Source organism: Lathamus discolor, chromosome 13 (assembly GCF_037157495.1).
Source record: "Lathamus discolor isolate bLatDis1 chromosome 13, bLatDis1.hap1, whole genome shotgun sequence".
Taxonomy (NCBI): Eukaryota; Metazoa; Chordata; class Aves; order Psittaciformes; family Psittacidae; genus Lathamus; species Lathamus discolor.
Genome location: NC_088896.1, coordinates 9,099,744 through 9,119,781, shown reverse-complemented (window position 1 = coordinate 9,119,781; position 20,038 = coordinate 9,099,744). Strand labels below are relative to the sequence as shown.

General features: G+C 39.9%; 1 protein-coding gene and 1 long non-coding RNA gene across 5 annotated transcripts in view; one reads left to right on the top strand and one right to left on the bottom strand.

The window, feature by feature from the left end:
* ERN1 (endoplasmic reticulum to nucleus signaling 1) overlaps positions 1-20,038 on the top strand; it is a 34,870-nt gene that overhangs the window by 12,208 nt on the left and 2,624 nt on the right. For 3 of the 4 annotated variants that reach the window (XM_065693749.1, XM_065693748.1, XM_065693750.1), the window contains exons 3-19: positions 7,373-7,406; positions 8,392-8,464; positions 9,444-9,516; positions 10,593-10,715; positions 11,542-11,643; positions 12,139-12,400; positions 13,050-13,128; positions 13,905-14,067; positions 15,102-15,220; positions 15,534-15,725; positions 16,235-16,490; positions 17,284-17,374; positions 17,713-17,902; positions 18,356-18,455; positions 18,884-19,083; positions 19,324-19,471; positions 19,877-20,004. In XM_065693749.1, coding sequence (XP_065549821.1) covers positions 7,373-7,406; positions 8,392-8,464; positions 9,444-9,516; positions 10,593-10,715; positions 11,542-11,643; positions 12,139-12,400; positions 13,050-13,128; positions 13,905-14,067; positions 15,102-15,220; positions 15,534-15,725; positions 16,235-16,490; positions 17,284-17,374; positions 17,713-17,902; positions 18,356-18,455; positions 18,884-19,083; positions 19,324-19,471; positions 19,877-20,004 — 2,333 coding nt within the window. Of the gene's footprint in view, positions 1-7,372; positions 7,407-8,391; positions 8,465-9,443; positions 9,517-10,592; positions 10,716-11,522; positions 11,644-12,138; positions 12,401-13,049; positions 13,129-13,904; positions 14,068-15,101; positions 15,221-15,533; positions 15,726-16,234; positions 16,491-17,283; positions 17,375-17,712; positions 17,903-18,355; positions 18,456-18,883; positions 19,084-19,323; positions 19,472-19,876; positions 20,005-20,038 lie in introns of those variants that run through there. The other variant, XM_065693751.1, reaches the window with a different exon arrangement.
* Positions 1,000-20,038, bottom strand: part of LOC136021481 (uncharacterized) — a 25,751-nt gene continuing 6,712 nt past the window's right edge. The window contains exons 2-3 of the long non-coding RNA XR_010615789.1: positions 1,587-1,689; positions 1,000-1,463 (exon numbers count right to left, since the gene is read on the bottom strand). This is a non-coding gene — a long non-coding RNA (uncharacterized LOC136021481). The remainder of the gene's footprint in view (positions 1,464-1,586; positions 1,690-20,038) is intronic.

The following is a 20,038-nucleotide window of genomic DNA, read 5'->3' as shown; positions in this document are numbered from 1 at the left end:
TTAGTAGGTGAGCTGAAATGGTAGGAAATAGATTGTGCATATCCATACATGTCTACAATGCAAACCAGTTGTTCATATTTATGAAGCCATTCATACTTGAATGCAGATCTACCAGGCAAAAAGTTTAACTTCATGAATGAGCAAAGAATGCTTTTGTAGCTCCTCTTGGAGTGAAAAGAGGTGAGCAAGTATTTTCTCAAAGGATCTTGATTAATAGGTGTGATTACATTGTCTTCCCTCTCTCATCTTTAAATTTAGACCTCTCCTTTCCCTGAACAGCCTCCTCCTTCATTGTTGCTATAGGCTACCATGGTGTTAAAAGAAGCTTTCTGGTTTTTGATTGTTATTCAACTGACATGAACATACACTGCTTAGTCCTGTCTTAGAAGGATATAATAACAGGCTTTTGCTTGCAGCAAGACTTAGTAACTGGGAAGAGGTTTTCTGAGGAAGAAGTGAACATGCTTTGGCAATGAGGGGTCTTGGTCACAGTGTATTGCTCAAGGAACTTCCCTTGTTTAAAAACAGTTGCCGCAAAACTATTGTTGGTACAATAGAACTGCCAGACTGGGCAGTCTAATTTTGTAGGACTTACTTATTCTCTGTTGCTCTGTGTATTACCTCATGTACATAAGATACAGAGTATGTTCACTTGCTTTTTGTAAAGCACTTACTGCCCATTAGTTTATTTCTGTGTAATAGAACACACATGGGTCAATGTAAAAAACAAAGTGATAGTTGTTACTGTTACAAAATGCTTCAGGAGTTGACATAGTTCTGTGTCCATGGGACAAGAGCCTCTACATATGAATTGATTAATTAATTTGTAATTGGAGGGGTTTAATTTAGTTCTGCAAAACTGTGGTGTTTGGTGGGAAGACCAGTAAAGATACAACAGTGCAGGAACCGAACAGCCCATGAAAGTCCTGGGCTTATTCATGTCCTATGAATAATGCAGAATTCACTATTAATGTTAGTATATAAACACAGTTGTGCACTCTTGATGTTAACAATATGCTTGTATTGCTGCAGAGAATTACCTGGTGGGAAGTTGCAAGCAGTGTTCTTGCAGGTGCTGTTTTACCTTGGTTGTCTGCCAGTGAACCATGTGTTGTAGTTCATATGCTTTGAGAAGCTGTGGAGGTCATCTGAAGTACTGCAGTGGCATTCAACAGGAAGGGAGGGTTTTATTACTGCACTTAAGCAGCAAGGTATTTAACAAAGGACAATCCATATACATTTTATTTTCACTGGGGGGGGGGAAAACCCAAGGCAGGGTTCATTATCAGGCAGTACTTAAACAAATGAAAATCCTGCCATGTGTGGTTTGTTTTAATTTGGTACTGAAGCTTATCTTAGGTATGCAGAGTAAACGAGCCAGTGGTTGTCACCACAATAGTGTGTTTGGATTTCCTGCCTTCATGTAGTGTTGGCGAGAAAGGCAGTCTCAATACTTGTGCTCCCTGTAAAGTAAGCAAAAAAATGGGTCAGTTAGTAACAGGACTCTCCGTTAGTTCAGAAATAACGTTTTCTCTGCAGTTACATGTGCCGAGATTGTTGACTTACTTATTGAGGGCGCTTAGTACCTTAATTTCCTGTTGGCTTCAATGGATCCTACTGTTTGACAGCTCTTGGGATTTTTCCAGTAGCCAGCTGACTGATGCCGATTGTTCCCTGGGTCTTGGAAAGCTGGAATGAAATTGAAAAATATATGTATAGAAAGATGCCATGCTTGTTTTTTCTCCAAGTTTCTGAGAAGCACCTTTGCTCCTGCTGTGACCCCACAAGACCACAATGTATTGAAATGCATTCGTTTGGAAGAACTTTTGAAAAGTGTAGCACATATTTAAGACTGAGGCTCTTCATGCCATCTCTGATCAATAAAGGAGCTGTCAGTTCCAAATGACAGTTTGATAGGCTCCCTTGTTTTCTGCACTAGCCACTAGCAAGATACATAGTGAGCACCCTCATTAAGATTACTCAGGGTGAAGTCTCTTCCCCAGAACTGCTGGAAATGAAACTTCCTTTGTAATTTCATACAGACCTATTTGAAAAGTGCAGGGGCACAGCACTTCAGGTTTGCTTTTACATACAGGTAAAAAAGTAGATTGTGATAGAAATGGTAATAAGAAACTTGTTAGCAAGGCAGAATCTGGAGAATGCTCTTCTTAATGTCAAACTTTGCATCCGCAATTCTGATTTCGGTGTGAGCTTTAAGAATGTGATTTGGAGACTGTCCTGCACCTTCACATCTTTGTGAAACTCATCCTATATGTCTTTGTTAATTCAAGAGCTTGGGTTAATGATCAAAATGTTGAGCTTTGAGAGGTTAAGAATGTAGAGTTTCAAAACTACTATTGGACAAAGTATTTCTCTGTTCTTCTGCAGTCACTTCTGTGTGCCCTTCTGTATTGTTCAAAGTGATCTTTTTTTTTATTTACCAGCTCCTTTAAAGCTTTTTCCCCAAAAACTAATTCCATGTAATTTGTCAGAAGAACGTATAGAGAAATTTTGGTCTAGATTTAGAGCTAGCAGATTTTTTGTTATGATCTTCAGTTCTCTGTAGCAATCAAAAAATCTATGTCCCACAATCAGTTTAAAGCACTTTGATTTCTAATACCTTCCTCATAACTGATGGACTTCAGTGGCTAGTCATGATAATACAAAGATGATTAAAGACTGTATCTATTAATGGCATACAATATGCATATTTTGAAGGGCAAATCTGAGATCTGTAGGTCCTGCTCTAATAACAGTGGCTATTTACAGGAAAGAAGAAATATCTTTGTGTGTAGCTGTAAATAAGGATTGTTAAAGCAATTGTAGACCTATACTCTTTTCAGCGAATTCCATAGGATAGTCTGTTAGTATCTCTAACCTCATTTACTGTAACTGCAACAGCAAGCAAGGATGACATGACCTTCAACTGTCCCGTTAGCCCAAATCTGATGGTGGGGCCTCGAGTCAGGAAACCGTTTTTTCCAGCTCATTCCAGTGGGGCAGCAACTCCTTTGCTATTTCAGAATCCCCCACTTCTCCTTTTCAGTCATCAGTTTTACCTAAGGGCACATTACAGCAATGAAAATATGCAGCTCTATCTTCTGCAGAAGACTTGGCATTTGGTCAAAGGGCTAATTTTATCTTAAGTGTTTGTGAAACATGAAGAAAATTCAAGCACATTATATTTAGCATTATGGTTATAGTTTCAAATATTGTATGTATATATATATGTGGCTTTTTTCCATATACGTATGCAAAATATGGGTTAGAATTATTTCAGAATAACCTGAAATATGTATAATTCTGCCCACTCACAAGCAAATGATAGAGGCACAAATATTTTCTGGCAATGATGCAACTGAAACTGTTCTGGGGCATCTGCCTGCTGCCAGGTCAAATGGGAATTTCGGGGAAGCATAACTGTGCCAGATAATTTACTAAATGACTGGACAACCATTATGTTATCAAGTTTCTAATAGCTGTTTTGCTTGTGAATAAACTCTTGGAGGTCTAGAATAAATCTTTACAATCTAGGGTCAATGCCCTTTTAATTCTCTTTTTCTTGATACAGTTATTTTACAAATCTTATTAGCTTGTAAAACTGAAAGCCTTTCAGTTCTCACAGGATAAAGTTTTGAAGTTCTACAATAACATGGAGAGGTATCAGCAGTCTTTTCAATGGTATTTCTATTCTCATGATGCCCTTGAACTTCCTGTGCTTGTGGGCATTGATGTACTTTGCTGAATTAATTGAAGGAAGAGTATCAGTGGCAATAATGTTACTCATAGTGTGTGCATGTGCTTGTTTACGTACAGATGTGTATTACCAGATCAGAAAGCTAAAGCTAGTTTGCATTGAGTTGTAGAGTTTTAATGTAGGAATCATTAACATAATCTACCCTAGTGGAGGCTTTAGGAAAAACAAATTGCAAATCCATGGAAGTATTTGTAGAGGACTTGGTCTTCCCTCCAGCATTGCAGGTGTTTACAGGATGGTGTCCTGCTTCTAAACTCATTCTCCAAAATACTCTACAGTTTTTTTTTTTCCTATACCTTTTCTTAGTCTAGAAAGTGGAAAGGTTTTTGAACAGGGTATCATTCCAAAAGCTTTATGTAGGACATCGCAAGAAGTTGGCTTTTTCCTCTGCTACAGCAAATGGTAGCTTAAGGGAGGGGCAGATGTATTTTTATTACATTTTCTCTGTAAGGTTTTTGTTCTGATAGAGAATACTTACTGCTTTGTTCAGTGGTTATTATCACTGTTGGTATTGGAACAGATTGGGCCTATTAGAATGACTTACCTAACTACAGGGAACTGCAATTCAGGGAAGTTTTGAAAGCAGGATTAGTGTTTCCAGTCTTAGCATGTTAACACTGGAGATAAGGCCTCTGCTCTGTGACTTTTGCAAGAGCTTTTTCCGTTTGCCCATTGTGCAGCAAAAGGTGACTTCAGTTACGACTCATTCCTTTACTAGTCTGTAATCATGCATATGAAAACTATTGTAAAACCTGACAACAATAAGTTAAACTCAAGATTCTCTTTTTATCTCAAAGTGAGTTCTTATTTCAAAACAAACTTTGAAATGAAGTTGGAATATGCCCCAAACCACATCAAAGTGAATGTGAAGAGTTCACTGTCTGTCTTCAAAGTGTCTTTGCAGAACTACAAGCTTAGTTCAAGATCATGGAAGTGTTAAAAAAAAATGAGAAAATCTACATCACCTCAGTAGCTAAAACGGTAGAGAAGTGGCTCTCCAGGCGGATGGTGCTGGTAGTGACAGGAGAATTCCTTTCATTTCAGAAAACAAACTTCACCATTAGTTTGTGTTCACTCCATTGTGAGTAGCCTCATGCATAGAAATGGATCAGATATTGATACTAACTGCTTCTAACAGCTCATATACACATATACACTATATACACTCATATACACTAAAGTGTTTCTGGAAGCCATCAAAATAATCATGGTTTTGGTTCATGTGCCAGTAAGTACTAAAAAAAATGCTCAGTTACTGAGAAAAGAAGTAAAAGCAGGGTATTTTTATTTTTTTTTCTCCATTCTGATAAAGTGCTATTGTTCTTGGTAGTGAAGACATGATGCCAAACAAATGTTGACGGGCTTTCTCATGAGCATGATGCTTCTGCACAGCACATGCTGAACAGCTTGGAACTTGTCATAAGGCTTTCATTCATGTCTTGTGATAGATAAGAGTGCTTCAGAAGTTGAAGAGGTATTCATGGGATTTCCAGCATCTTTTATTGAATTGTAGGCTATGTGTGTTGATAAAGTTGTTCTAAGTTGGGTTTTTTTAAGCAGATTGCTCAGTCTTAGAAAATTAAGCAAAATTAAGATATTAGTCCAAAAAGGCTGTTCTGTGTTAATGTTGTTCATTACATTTTGGGGGCAGAAGGGGAGCTATAGGAAAGTGTTACTAACCAGACTCTCCTGCAAGTGCCAGGGACAAACCAGGATCAGTAGCTAGAAAACAGCATTTGTCTTTTGAAATTTCTTGTCATTGTTCAAGTTTTCCTGAGCATTCTTTGAAAGCCACCTGAAATACCAATATGTTTGAGGAAACCTCATTGTGCTGTTCTGCTGTAAAGTGCATGTGTGTTACATCAGTAACAGTGCAGTTAGGCAATTTGGAGCTTGATTCAGGTAGTACTAGTTTTATATTGTAATTTCATATAGCAGCTTCACACTTCCATATAATTCAGGCAATAAGCCATCCTTCTATTAAAATTAAGTTTAAAGGTTTCTGAGGATAATTTGGAAATGAAGCTATTTTCTTATGCTTTGCCTAGGCTGACTGGAAAGTGATGTTAAAGAAAAGCTACATTACTGTGCTCTATACTTAAACAATGTGTATGCAATCAATTAGCACTTCAAAAACAAGTTATGTGGCTTTGTTATCAGTAAGAATCGTTTGAGGAGATGTTTGTAGATAGGACAGAGTTGCTCAATCCTGTTGAAGATTGCTGTTGTCGAGCAATAGTCATCATCACCATAGGTGACAGTTAATTTCTTTACCAAGTGAAATACTGTGTAATCAGTTCATCAGAAGACTTGCAGAGTTTATCTGGCTTTTGCCTTTAGCACTGCTTGTAGCATTTGCATTGAATCTTGCTTCAACTGAGGCAGGTGCCATTGTCTGCTGATTTGTGATGCTGTTTCTTTTGCAAAACTGAGCTTCCCTTCCCATAAAGCATTTATTAATATCAGAAGTCTAGCCTGTATTCTTTCATGTCTCTTTATTCTTTTAGCTCATTTCACTTAGAGAAACATTTGAGTCTGTTTGCTTTTAAGTAGTTCAACCTAGCAGTTCAACTGCAGAGGTTGAACTAACTTTCAGTGGTCATTTATATGGCCATTGAAAGTATATATACTTTCACTTGTATATAATGCTCAGCTAATGCTTTTTCTTGCTTGTGTTCTTTTTAGTAATGGAGAGATGATGTAAGTCCTCATGTGTTGCATTAGATGCCATAAAGCTCATGGAATACTTGAAGCAAACACTGAGAAATAATTAGCATATAATCAACTGAAAGTCTGGAGCAGGGGCTCCCTCCCAACATATCCTGAAACCAGGGTCTTCACACAAGTGGTAGAGATTAGTTGCTTAATGTAGGTAATAGAATAAAGGTCTGGCTAAGCAGCATGCTCTGTAAAGACAGATATGTAACGATGAATCACTTATCTCCTTTGTTTCAATGTTAATTATTCTTAGGCCTTTTGATGTGTACTTGGGTTCTCAATAAATTAAATGGAGTTTATGCTATGATATGGAGCTCTGCACTTGCATAGCATTCCCATCTTACAGTAGTGAACAGTAGTAACGGTGATAATTCATCATCAGGAGAAAAATTGCTCAAGATAGGTATTCTTGCCATCCATCTTCTATGACTGTCAGTGCCTAGGACTATCAGCTAAATTATCTTGGCATTTTTGCTGCCCTGTGTAGGAAGTTCTGAGTATAAAGCAGCATGATTAGGCTGTGTCTGGTGTCCAGTTGGTTTCTTCCCACAGCTGGCCCTCAGCTCTGCAGGATCCCTGCATTAGAGAAAAGTTGCTGTGATGTGGAGGGAGACTGGTATTTGACGCTGTCTTTGCCAGTGTGGGAGATGCCAGTGCAGTGGTGGGTAACTTCGGAAGTTTTAAAACTTCTCAGGTGCTTTGTACTTTCCCATTTTATAAACTCAGTTGCATGATCAAACGGGGGATTGCTGAGGCTGCTGAGATGGCCACATTCAAACTCCGTGCATCATCCTCAAACATGAGCAAGTTGTTGGAGGCCTGACCTAATCCTGTATCTGGTGAGTTCAACATTGAATTGCCAGTATTATGACTTTTTTTTTCCTTCTATTTGTGCAGATCCTGTACTCCAGGTGCCAATACATGTGGAAGAGTGAGTCTGTTGCTTTATCTCATTTACAGCTTAATTGATTATCATGGTGTCTTGAAATTGGTTTAGTTTGAACTGAAACTATGTTCTAGAAAAGCTGGATACTTTACAAAAGTCAGTGTAAGGTGCAGATACAGAAAGGTTATAATTAGCTACATATAATTCTGTTATTTGTAGGGCTAAAAAGAAATATCTTGTTTGCAGACTGTTGTCTCAAACCCTTGCTCAGGTTCTGAGATCAAGGGTGCTGACTGTGCCACAGTCTTTACTGAGCACCTGTGAAAATGACAAACAGCTCGGGAGGGATCTGTGCTCATTCCTTCAAATAAAACACTAACAATGATAAAACATAGGAAACTCCAACCATTACCACTACCAGAATCTTCAGATGAAACCCTTGAGCTGTTACTTCAGAAAAGTTCCTCCAGCATAGCAATCTCACATTTAACAAGAAAATGTGGGGCTTTACCTTTGTCTCTGAAGTCAGTGATAACATCCTTTCTTTTTTGTGGTCTGTTTTTGATGCTGGGGTTTGGGTTTGAAGTGTGTTTTCTGTAGTTTGGGATGGAGGGGGGATTGCTTTCTCAAAGTTACATGGTTCTGGCAACTCTTTTACTGTTCCTTGCCTGCCTTATGCTGGTTTTGTTGATTCATTCGCTTTATTTTTAATTCTGTGGCATTTTAAAAGCGTATAGATCTCTTTTAAAAGCATATAGATCTTCTTTAAAAGCCTTCACCCTGTTTGCCTGCGTATTTGCCTGCCATGTTCGCATCTTTATATTTTCAAATGTGTCAGTTGATTCATTTCAGAACTGATACATTGTTTCATTTTCACAGTTAAATGAAACTTCAAAAAAAAAGGATAATATAAAGTAAAAAATCTAATGTCAGATGAACTTCTCTGTGCAGCCAGTTCTACCCATAGGTGCTTTCCTGTTCTCTGAGAAGCACAGTACTTTATCATTTGTAATCTCTGCTTAAATCTTAGGCCAGCATTTCTTCCTGATCCAAATGATGGCAGTTTGTACACGCTTGGTGGCAAGAATAATGAAGGCTTGACTGTAAGTATATTTTTGTCTTCTATGATAACTTTTAGAAAAGTACCCCGATCAGACTGACAAGATGGATACTCCCCGAGGAAACTTGGTGCTTTCTTGGCAGTACTGGAAAGTTTTTCAGGCTTTTGTGCTGTTTAATACAAGTGTACCAGTTACTTGGGAAAGCTTGATCAGAGCAGCCAAAATCCAGCCTATGCCAGTGTTAGTTTTGGAATGAGAGTGCCCTGTTTTGTGTTGCTAGCACCTCTGCAGGGTGAAAACATACTTCATTAGAGTAGAAGGTTGCCACCTTTCTTGTTATCATCAGGACATAAATTTGGCTTGAAAATGTCAACACTGTTTTTCCTCTTGTACTATTTTCTATAGCTTGCTAAAATGATGATGATGACAAATGAAGTTTTTGCAGTATTACCTAAATACTGGATAATCTCGGTATGATTTGATGGGAAAGGTGCACCCAGAATAATACAAATATATGCCATTTTCACCCAAATGCTTAATTCTTTAAACACATCTGCCAAAAGGCAGGATTAACGTATGTTCTGTGCTGACACCTTTAAATGTCCTTATAAGATTTAGTAAGCAGACAGAAATGATGAACCCTTTGAGAAGAGTCACCAGTCTGTGTAACCCATGGATAGTAGCTCACATTTGCCTCTTTTTTTTTAAACTTTGTGGGGATACTGGGATAAAATACTTGACTTTTCACAAGTCTCTCTTCTCTGATTTCCCCTAAGAACTTTAATATTAAGTATTTTAGTATTTACTCAACCATTCCCCTTATCTCTGGGTTTGCAAAGCATGGCCTTGACCTGAATTCTGCATTCTCCGGCACTGCAATAATATAAACAATAAAAACCTGTCACTTGAGATTTCTGAAGTTTTCTGACCATCCCCTTCTGTGAACAAACATGACTACTATCACACCAATGTGAATGAGCTTTTACTGTGGTTGGTTGTTGTTTCCTTTTTTTCCCCCTAGAAACTTCCATTTACTATCCCAGAGCTGGTGCAGGCGTCTCCCTGTCGCAGTTCAGATGGGATCCTGTACATGGGTGAGCTCAAATTTTATCTCTCTTAGACTCTTAAGATGTTGAGCAACTACAAAATGTAGATTCCCAGATAGACTGCATGGAAAAATGCTTTATTTTGGGTATTAATTACGGTTTTTCATTAACCATTCTAATGACAAAATCTGATTAATATAGAATTCCATTACTATTTGAAGATCAAAAACCAGCTACTTTTCCTGTAGGACAAAATAGCTTTCCTAAGCAGTGATTAGCCTGTAAGGGTGTTTTTTTTGTTTCCCAAGATGCTATCTCTCAAGAAAATATGACTTCTAATTAAAATCATCTTAAGCTTATAAATATGATTGGCTGCCTGACAATTATAATTAAATTAGAAATTCCATTGCAAGACAGTTATGCATCCTCCGTTATCTGAGATAGTCAGCTCAATTACACCACAAATAGAAACAAATTTATGGCTTATTGTCCTGACTAATTCTAATTGCAGATGGATTTGCAGTTTTTACTTATCAGAGCAGTAAAATGTGTGAAGGATAAGGATAAACTTAGTATTGGGTTGTTTTGGTTTTTTTAATCTGAAAGGCTAATACGTACTTCTGCTTCTCCACTTTGTGTCTCTACAGTAAAGGAGTGAAAAATGTTTATTTAAAGCTTCTAAACACAACACATGTTTTAGCATCAGAGAAATGTTTAAGGCCATGGCTCATGTGGTCTTGAATGGGATGTTAGGGTTACAGTCCTTAACTAACTCAATGTGTAGACCCTCTTAATTTTTTCTACTTACTGTCCTTCAGCATTAGCACTTCAGTTTCCTCCTCTGCTAGCTCAGAACTCTTATCAGAGTTTGTCAAAGCGAAGAAATAATACAGCCAATAGTACTTACTGTTCTAAATATTGTATTTGGGATTTCTTGTCAATATTTGGGATTTGGCCAGTAGTGCTAAGTGCTGAAACTGAGCCTGGCTATGAGGATTGTTTCATTAAAAAATGCTTTATTCATGCTAAGTTTGAGCCTACAAAAGAAAAAAGAAGTGTGAGAAGCTTGGTGGAAGTGCAGTCTTTCCAACTGAATGTTAATGTGGCTTGAACTCTGATTCTAGGTAAAAAGCAGGATATTTGGTATGTGATTGACCTCATGACTGGGGAGAAACAGCAAACCTTGACTTCCTCATTTGCAGAAAGTCTTTGCCCGTCAACATCCCTCCTGTATCTTGGCAGAACAGGTCATACGCTTTTTTTATTCTACGGCTTCAAATGTGGTGTTGTCATTGTACTTAAAGGTCAGGCTCATATTAAAGAGCCTTGTGATCAGGTCAGGTTTTCAAGTTTATTTTTTAAAAGAAGTTTTGTAATTTACAGTTTTAGGCTGCACACAGCATTATGAACTCTCCATAGCACAGAAAGATACTGGATCTTTTTAAACTTTCTCAGTAGGTATGGTCCATGATTATTCTTGTTGACCAAGTGGCATTTATATTCTGTTTAACAGCACATTCCAGTAGCAGCTGGGAGCCCAAGTTTGCTCTGTAACATACAGCTTTTATAAAAACCATTTAAAGTGAAGATCCAGCATTTCCACTGAAACTTCAAATGCGGCATTCTAGATAACTGTTAAAATCAGACCAACACCATGTAGGTTTTGACTAGTAAAAAAGAGGAGGTGTTACAGACTTGTTCTTTATCCTCTGTATTAATGTGTTAAGTGCGATGGCTCAGTTACACAACATGGTATGCTGAATTTTAGAATGCAGGGTTTGGAAATGTGCAAGTAAAACAAAGTACAGCAGAAGAAGCTGTGCAGTAAAACCAAAATGTTGGTAACATTGGCAGTAACTGTCTGGGGGGATTGTTCTGATATTCCTGTAGGTTAGTATGAGTGGATCAGGTGTTGTGGCCTTTAAGAGCTGTGAAATTTTTATGTGTTGGGAAGATGAAATACAGAGAGCAGGAAGTGGTGTGTGGTGTTCTGAAGAGTGTCTCAGATTCGAGATGATCGATTCTATTCTCTCATAGGTTTTTTTGCTTCACAGACTGTATATTTTTTAACAGAGTACACGATCACAATGTATGACACCAAGAAGAAGGAGCTGCGATGGAATGCCACCTATTTTGATTATGCAGCTACTCTGCCTGATGAAGACATAAAATACAGTAAGAATTTCATTGCTGTCTTTCCACAGACCCAAATTGGGCTCTGGGGTTTACATACAGGCACAAATACTGATTTTTCTGTAATTAGTAGGTCAAGCTGTCTGGTTGATTCTTGTGCAGTTGATGTGCATCTGCCAGGCTTTATCCTTTATGTGCCATGGTATCTAGGGCCTGTTAGGTAGCTTGAGGTACACTGAATCGAAGACACAACTCTTTAAACCATAGTGAAAAGTAGCAGGAGAGGAAGCAAACCTAAGCTGTGGTGCACACTTGGAAAAAGCTATTACAATGCTATTGCACTGTATGGAGATGCTGCATTGCAACTGAACTTTTATCAGCCTAATTTTGACGACTGAGTCACTGATCAGCTACTCTTTTGCAATACAAAGTGAAATGGACTTATAGTTAACATAAGGCTTGAACTGTGACTATGTATTATTAACACTGCATGTCTGCAGTAATTCAGATAATCTCCTGTATATTTGTATATTGTAGAAATGTCCCACTTTGTGTCTAATGGAGATGGACTGGTGGTGACCGTAGACAGCGAGTCTGGGGACGTGCTGTGGATTCAGAATTACGCTTCTCCTGTGGTAGCTTTTTACATCTGGCAACGTGAAGGATTGCGGAAAGTTATGCACACCAACATAGGGATTGAAACACTGCGGTACCTGACGTTCATGTCTGGAGAGGTTGGACACATTACCAAGTGGAAATATCCTTTCCCAAAAGAAACGGAGACCAAGAGCAAACTGACGTGAGCATGAATATTCCTGTTGTTCTCACTGACTATTTGCATGAGCTTTGTCATTAAAACCTTATTTGTATACATGCAGTTAAGGATTATTCTACACGTTACAAAATAGTGAAAAGAATACATAAAAGCAGCTCTAGTAGCTCTCCAGCTGCTATTTTATACCATATTTTGATCTTTTGCTGTCCAAATGCAGAGACAGAAAACCCCCACCTATCATAAACTTAGGATATGTTCATAAAAAAGGTATGTTCATAACTTCTGTTGATGTTCTGTGTTGAACAGTTTGTTATAATGTGGAACAGAATTGGTTTTTTATAATGTGAAGCCCTTCATGTTATAAGAAATGTGCACAGCATTTTGGCAAGTATCAGTGATTGAATAATGCAGAAATAGGACTTGCATCAAAAGAGTAGTTGTGAATGATCAACTAATAATGCAGTCATAATAACAAGAATGGCTTCATAGTGCAGCAGTATGTAAAACAATTTTACAGATCCAGGCTTTTCAAGTTACAAATATTGGTGATTTGAAAAACTCCTGCATTGGTTCTGCAGGATTGTGTTGCTGAGGGTTTGGCTCAGATGGGAAAACGTCCATTTGTCTACTTCTTTCTGATGCTTACTGGTTGGTTTTTTTTTTTTTTTTACAGACCAACTCTATACGTAGGGAAATACTCCACAAGCTTGTATGCATCGCCGTCAATGGTGCATGAAGGAGTAACTGTTGTGGTAAGTTTGGAAGCTGCAGGAGTTGAATTGACACCTGCTGAAAAGTGCCTTTACAGAATTAGTGCTGTCCTGGCTTTGAAAAATGGCTGAAATGGAAACATACCTAAAAATATATTTAAAAAAGGACAACTTTACCCTAATAAAATATGATTAAAATAGAAGAAAAACCACTGAAGGCTGTACATCTCTGAGAAATTTGGTTTTAGATTGCAGATTGCTATCAAGAAATGCATAGAGAATTCAATATTTCATGAAATGGTTAACAGTAGGCCTTAGAATGCATGCCCATGTTTCAGAAATTATTTCAAATGCTGCAATGCAGAAAAGTAACTGCAGCTCACCAGGACCTGTGCCAGGCAAGTCTAGCAGGAATGGAGCAGAGGTTGCTATGTGATATTGTTGGCATGTTGTGGTTAATGTTAAAATTGCTGGGGTTTTGTACGGAGGTAACTCCCCGTAGAAAGGAAACTGCATCATAGTTTTGTTCTGCTCACGTTGTGGCTGCCCAGGTAGCAGTGGTGTGAATTACCTGTTTAACTTTTCAAACAAAAGAGAGTGATCTCATCTCCTAGGCAACACATAACTTAGAAGGTCTAATGATCAAGGCTGTTGGAGCAGTTGCCAAGGGTGCAGTGGCAATATGTACTTAGAGTGGCTTTGCTGCCAGTGATTTTTGTGTGCCCACCAATCTTGACCTCCTTTTTTATTTAGTTGCCTGTTTAAATATTGTAGGGACAACGTGCTTCCTTAATGGTAACACCAGTCTCTCTTTCTAGCCCCGTGGCAGTGCCATACCCTTACTGGAGGGTCCAAAAACAGAAGGAGTCACAATTGAAGACAATGGGGAGTGTGTTATCACCCCCAGTACGGATGTGAAGTTTTCAGGCAGGCTGAAAGGAAAGAACAAACTCCACTATTGGAATGACTGGCTGTTAATAGGTACCTCTGTCCCCTTGGTTTGTGTTGCTGTCTGGCAGACTGTTCTAATCCAAACCTCAGAGCTGGTTTTCAGCTGCTTTAAATCAGTCACAATGACTGCCTGAACTCAGGCAATAATTACTGAATTCTGGCAATCGTTTCTAATTTGTCTTCATTTGCATATTGAATGTCTTCAAGTATACCCTGCATACTGTTTTTCTCAAGGCCCCAGCTTTATTCAGTGCATAGGATGAAGAGTGCTTAGCTCAATATGTGAAACACTGTTTATTGTTTACTTGCCCCCTCCTTCAGTGAGGTAACTTATTATCTAGTGTAAATGTTGTATTCTGGTTCCTTTGGATTTGTTTATTGTGCATAATGTTACTTTAATTCTTATCATATGGATCAGGTGGTCATGTATCCCTCTTTTACAGTGGAGGGTTAAGGCACAGAGGCTGAAGATAACATTAATAGTGTCAGCCTGTCCTGTATGTCCCAAATCCCAAAATTTGGAATTGACTTTTCAGGGCATTTACAATTTTGCTTTGAAAATAAAGAACTGTCTGAGTTCAGTTTTAAGTAATACAAGTTTATAATTAAGTGATATATGCCATGGGATCTCTGTGGCAGGAACAGGGTGTAACTTTCAGCTTCTTTAACTGCCACCTTTCTCTTCTTGTGATCCCTTTCTTTGTTAATGGGTCACTTTCCCTTCAGAACCATTTCATATCTAGAACGTGATCTTTACCTCAAGGCCACATCACAAAGCAAAGATGTGAGCCCGAGAGTGAGCCAGCTAGGAGGAGTAATGTGTGTTCCTCTAGTGGCTGGGAACCAAATCCACAGCTGGTGCTTGAGGATTGTGGTCACTATACCTGTGTCTGCTTGGGAAGGACAGAGGGGAAAGTGTTTTAATTTGAGCTTTTGTTCTGTGGTGTTCTCAAGCTGTTTGTAAATCAGCTTTATAGATGCTCGTCAGCAGAGATGCTGAAATCAAGGGTATCTTTCTGAAAAAAGGACAACTTTTTTTATTTCAACTAATGTTTTATTTAAAGGGCACCATGAAACACCATTATCTGCCCCTACGAAGATCCTGGAGAAATTCCCAAGTAACTTACCTAAGAGGCCTGAAAATGTGATTCCAGCTGACTCTGAAAAAGCCACTATTGAAAAGGTTTGTGTTGAGAATAATCATCTAAATGGATGGTAGAAGAATATAGAGGAGTAGAAAGGACAGACTTAGCAGAAGGGGAAGGACTCAGAAGGAATTTCGTGCACTTAGCACATAGAATCGCTGATACGATAACGTGTCGTTCCTTATTTCACAGTTAGGGCTTTCAGCTGCTTTATTTTCTTTCTCATGCAAAATTTTCTTTTAACTTGGTAGGGTTAGAAATCATTAAAAATGGTTTAGCAGAAAGACTGGCATGTAAGTGCTCCATTAGCCGTGAAGATACTGAGCTAACAGTGCTTCCTTTGCCTTTTAGGTGATTGATATCGTTGAAGGTTCGTCCACAGAAGTGCCTCCTGATGTTCCAAAGGATATTGAGGAGAAACCTGCTCGGCCTGTCCCTCGGCCAGAGGCTCCCATGGACTCCATGTTAAAAGACATGGCCACCATCATCCTCAGCACCTTCTTGCTTGTGGGCTGGGTGGCTTTTATCATCACTTATCCAATGGTAATGCTGATTTAGCTTGATGGGCTTTTGAGTTTGGGGAGAGTCAGTAACATTTTACAGCCCAAGAAACAGTGCAGGAGTTAGGAAGTAACACACTGCAGTGTTTTTTATCCCTCTCCACAGAGGCTACAAATCTGATGTAACAGGGGTTTTTGTGTTACTCTTTTCATGAAGATGATCTTAACACCCTTAGCTTCACTCCTCTTCCTCACCTGAACCACCATCAGGTTTTCTGGCTTTTGGATCAAAGCCTTTATCCCTCTGTGGTTTAAAGTCACTCTAGTAACAGCTTTTGCCAAGCAGTGCAGTTTCTCAGCTTTGCAGTGGAAGTGCAGAATGAGTTTGAAAACATGTCTGTGAAAGCTCCCCAGTCTGCTCGGCTGATAGTGTCATAACAATTTCCCCCCTTATCTTTTGGATGTAGCTACCTCAATAGCTATAGAATACCCTTTTGTGCCATTACTGTAAAAACTTCCCTTCAATTACATGACTGAGGTCTGTCCTTACAGAGTGTCCATCAGCAGCAACAGAGGCAGCATCAGCTGGAAGAGAAGATACAGCTCTTGCAGCAACAGTCGCTGCCCTTCCATGGTCCCAGTGAGGTGCCCCCAGAAGCAGATTTCTTGGACACCTCCAATGGACGCACAGAGAGCTCAGCTGCCAGCACACCGAATGTGTCCCCCAGAGCATCAAACCATTCTGCCTATTCCAACATCTCCACATCCGATGTTGGGAGCTGCCTCTCCACTGAGCAAGAAGATGGAGGTAAAATTGATCCAGTGTCTTTTATTGTGAGTCTCTGATTGCCCAGACTGCACGACACTGCAGCACAACGCTTAAAACAGTGATGATACTTCTTAGAACAGAAAGCTGAAAAGGACCAGCAGTCTCATGTAGTCTGACCTCTTGTACACACGGTGCTGGTGTGCCAGGCCATGCCATGCCCTGACCTTTAGTGGGATTATTTGCTTTAGGAGCTAAACACCAGGTCATAACTACCAGCTGAGGAATTATATTGTCCATGGCAGTTTAGTTGTATAAGATGTAGCCACTCCAGGGAGAGGGTCATTTAAACAAAAATATGTGCTATTATGATTAACTGGAATCAAGAAATAAGGATTATGCAGCAGGACCTGCCTTCCTGCCTGACCTTCCAGGGCACTCTCCAGGCTCATCAGGGGAACTGCTGGTAAACCCACTTCCATAATGGTCAGCAGCATTTCCTACACTTGACAAGACAGCTGTTAAAACTTCCTAGAGTTTGTCTGCTGAGAACCACCCATCTCTTATACTGTCTTGAGACATCTGTCTTTCAGACCATATGTCAGGTGCTGTGCACAGTGTGTTTGACACTGGATGCTAGCCATTTGGTCACCAGAGTATTTGCCTGCTCAGTGTGAGTACCAAAATGGAGATGTTTAATCTGTGTTGATCATCTGTGCTGTTAATTTAAATATGAGCCAAAAGATTTTTACATTCTGGTCCTGAAGGATGTGCAGTTGTAAAAGCCTGACTTGACCCATATGAAACCAGTTCCTGTTTCTTGGTTTTTGTTCAGATGCAGATGCAAACAGGGTGATGGTTGGCAAGATTTCGTTTAACCCCAAAGATGTACTGGGACATGGAGCTGAAGGGACAATTGTTTACCGGTAGGAGACAATACATGCATTCAGCATTAAACAGACCAATAAATGTCTTATTTGCAATAGGTCTTCATTTTAAATAAAATATCCCTGCATATCTAATAGGAACAAATATGAAACTTTTAAAAAGGTATTTTCCGTGGGTCTGGAATACTTCCATGCACTGTTTCTTCATGAGCAAAAATGACTGTTCTTCCCTTAGAAATGTTTAATGACCAAATGTATCTGTTTCCAGAATGAGAAATGCTTTAATGTGCCTCTGTAAACATCTATTGTCAAGTGCTTTGAACTTGCCATGTCTACAGAAAGTGCAAAGGGTGCTGTGGCTTTCCTTCCTGCCGCAGGGGGACGTTTGATAACCGTGATGTTGCAGTGAAAAGAATTCTTCCCGAGTGCTTCAGCTTTGCAGACCGTGAAGTGCAGCTGCTGCGAGAGTCAGATGAGCATCCCAATGTGATCCGCTACTTCTGCACAGAGAAGGACCGGCAGTTCCAGTACATCGCCATTGAGCTGTGCGCTGCCACCTTACAGGAGGTAAGAATTTGTGACAGCCTTCTCCTGGAAGGCCTTCCATTTTGTTTGGCTTGGGGTGCTGAAGTAAGTGCCTGCTGCAGGAGATGTTCCAGTTACTCCCACCATCACCTCTGTGACAATTACACATTCCTGCATCAGGGGTGTTTTCAGACCTGTAGAAAGACACCTTTCTATTCATCCTCCCCCTCCTATCAGGTGACTTTGAAAACTCTTGCTTTTGGAGTGCAGGGCTATACAGAATTCTAGTGCCAAATGACAGTTTAGAGAGCATCGCCTTCAGCCAGAAATGAAAGGTTCTTTTCCATGTGTTACCAGCTAGCTCAAGTTACCCAATGTCTTTTTTTCTTTTTTGCCTTTTCAGGGGTGTGAGGGGTACAGACTTACTACTAATGCAGAGGGTAATGATAAACAATTTTGTGGCTCAATCTCCTGTTTTTCTATTGTCATGTACAGTACGTTGAGCAGAAGGCCTTCAGTCACCATGGCTTGCAACCCATCACTCTCCTGCAGCAGACAACATCTGGTCTTGCGTACCTGCACTCCCTCAGCATCGGTAAGAATGCGTCTTGTTACAGTATTCGATGGGGAGTGTTGTCTTTCTTGAACTTACTTAAAAAAGAGAAACTGGTCTGGCGCTGGGAGCTTGTTTATTCAAGCCCAAAGCATATTGTATAAACTCCACTTAGTGCTGGCAGCAGTTGTGTCTGTCCTCAGATACTGCCCTTGTCCTGCAACATTCTCCTGCACAGTCAGTTCCATTTGTTCAGGATGCTGCATTTTTTGGATCATGTAAAACACAGTGACTAGTGGTGATGATATAAAAAAAGTGATGAGCTTCTACCAAAGACAATAGTTTGAGGTCAGGGTTTTGGTTTAACGAATGGTGGCTCAGCCTTGTGAAGGTTTTCAATGCAAATACATCAAAAACTTACAAATATTGTTGGGTTTGCCTGGAGTTGGATAAATGGGTGTTTCTAATAGTCCACAGGGACCTGAAGCCCCATAACATCCTCATCTCGATGCCTAACGCCCACGGGAAAGTCAAAGCCATGATCTCAGACTTTGGCCTGTGCAAGAAGCTGGCAGTGGGCAGGCACAGCTTCAGCCGCCGGTCAGGTGTGCCGGGCACCGAAGGGTGGATTGCCCCAGAGATGCTGAGTGAAGACTGCAAAGAGAACCCTGTAAGTGTTCATCTTTCTATGAGGTACCCTGGGAGAAGGCAGCACAACCAATGGGTGGCACATGGTGGCAGTCAGACTTTAAGACACACAGTACTTGATGCCTGGGCATTCATGCTGGCTTGCAGCTGAGTATGTGATTCTGGAAAGTTTTCTTCTGCTCTTAGATGCAAAATGGTTAATGATCAAAGTCTTCAGGGGGAAAACAATGTATTATTGCTATTAAAGGTTGTTTATTTGCAGACATATACCGTGGACATCTTTTCAGCTGGCTGTGTCTTTTATTATGTGGTATCTGAAGGCAGCCATCCCTTTGGCAAATCTCTGCAGCGGCAAGCCAACATCCTGCTGGGTGCATACAGCCTGGAGTCTTTAAATGCAGGGAGACATGGTAAGAAAAGCTTGGTAACCATAAAGCACTGCAGCTTTAGTGAACTTGCCCAGATGCTTAAATGCCAACAGAAAGGACAGAGCTATGACCGCAGTGATTCCCAGATTTGGCAGTTCTGACAGATGTACAGCCGATGTACTCTTCAAGTAAAGCTGTTAAAGTTCATACCCCACAGCATCTCTGGGATACAGAGTCTGGAACCCTGTGAGCTTTACTGTACAGTTATTTACTGCATTTAAAGGGTAAGAAAGAGCTGAACTTTGATTTTCATAATCACACTGACATTGTTGGCTGCACAGCACATCTGTGCAGGCAGTGCTTGAGCTAGTGGTGCTAGTGCTCAGGGTGTAGAGAACAAAGTACAGAACATTTCCCAGCAGCCTGTTGTCACCCTTTTCCTTGCAGAAGACATAGTCGCTCGTGATTTAATAGAGCAAATGATAAGCATGGACCCTCAGAAACGTCCTTCTGCCAGCTGTGTGCTGAAACACCCCTTCTTTTGGAGTCTAGAAAAGCAGCTCCAGTTTTTTCAGGTTTGTTTTGACCTTTTCCATCTTCTCAGTTGTA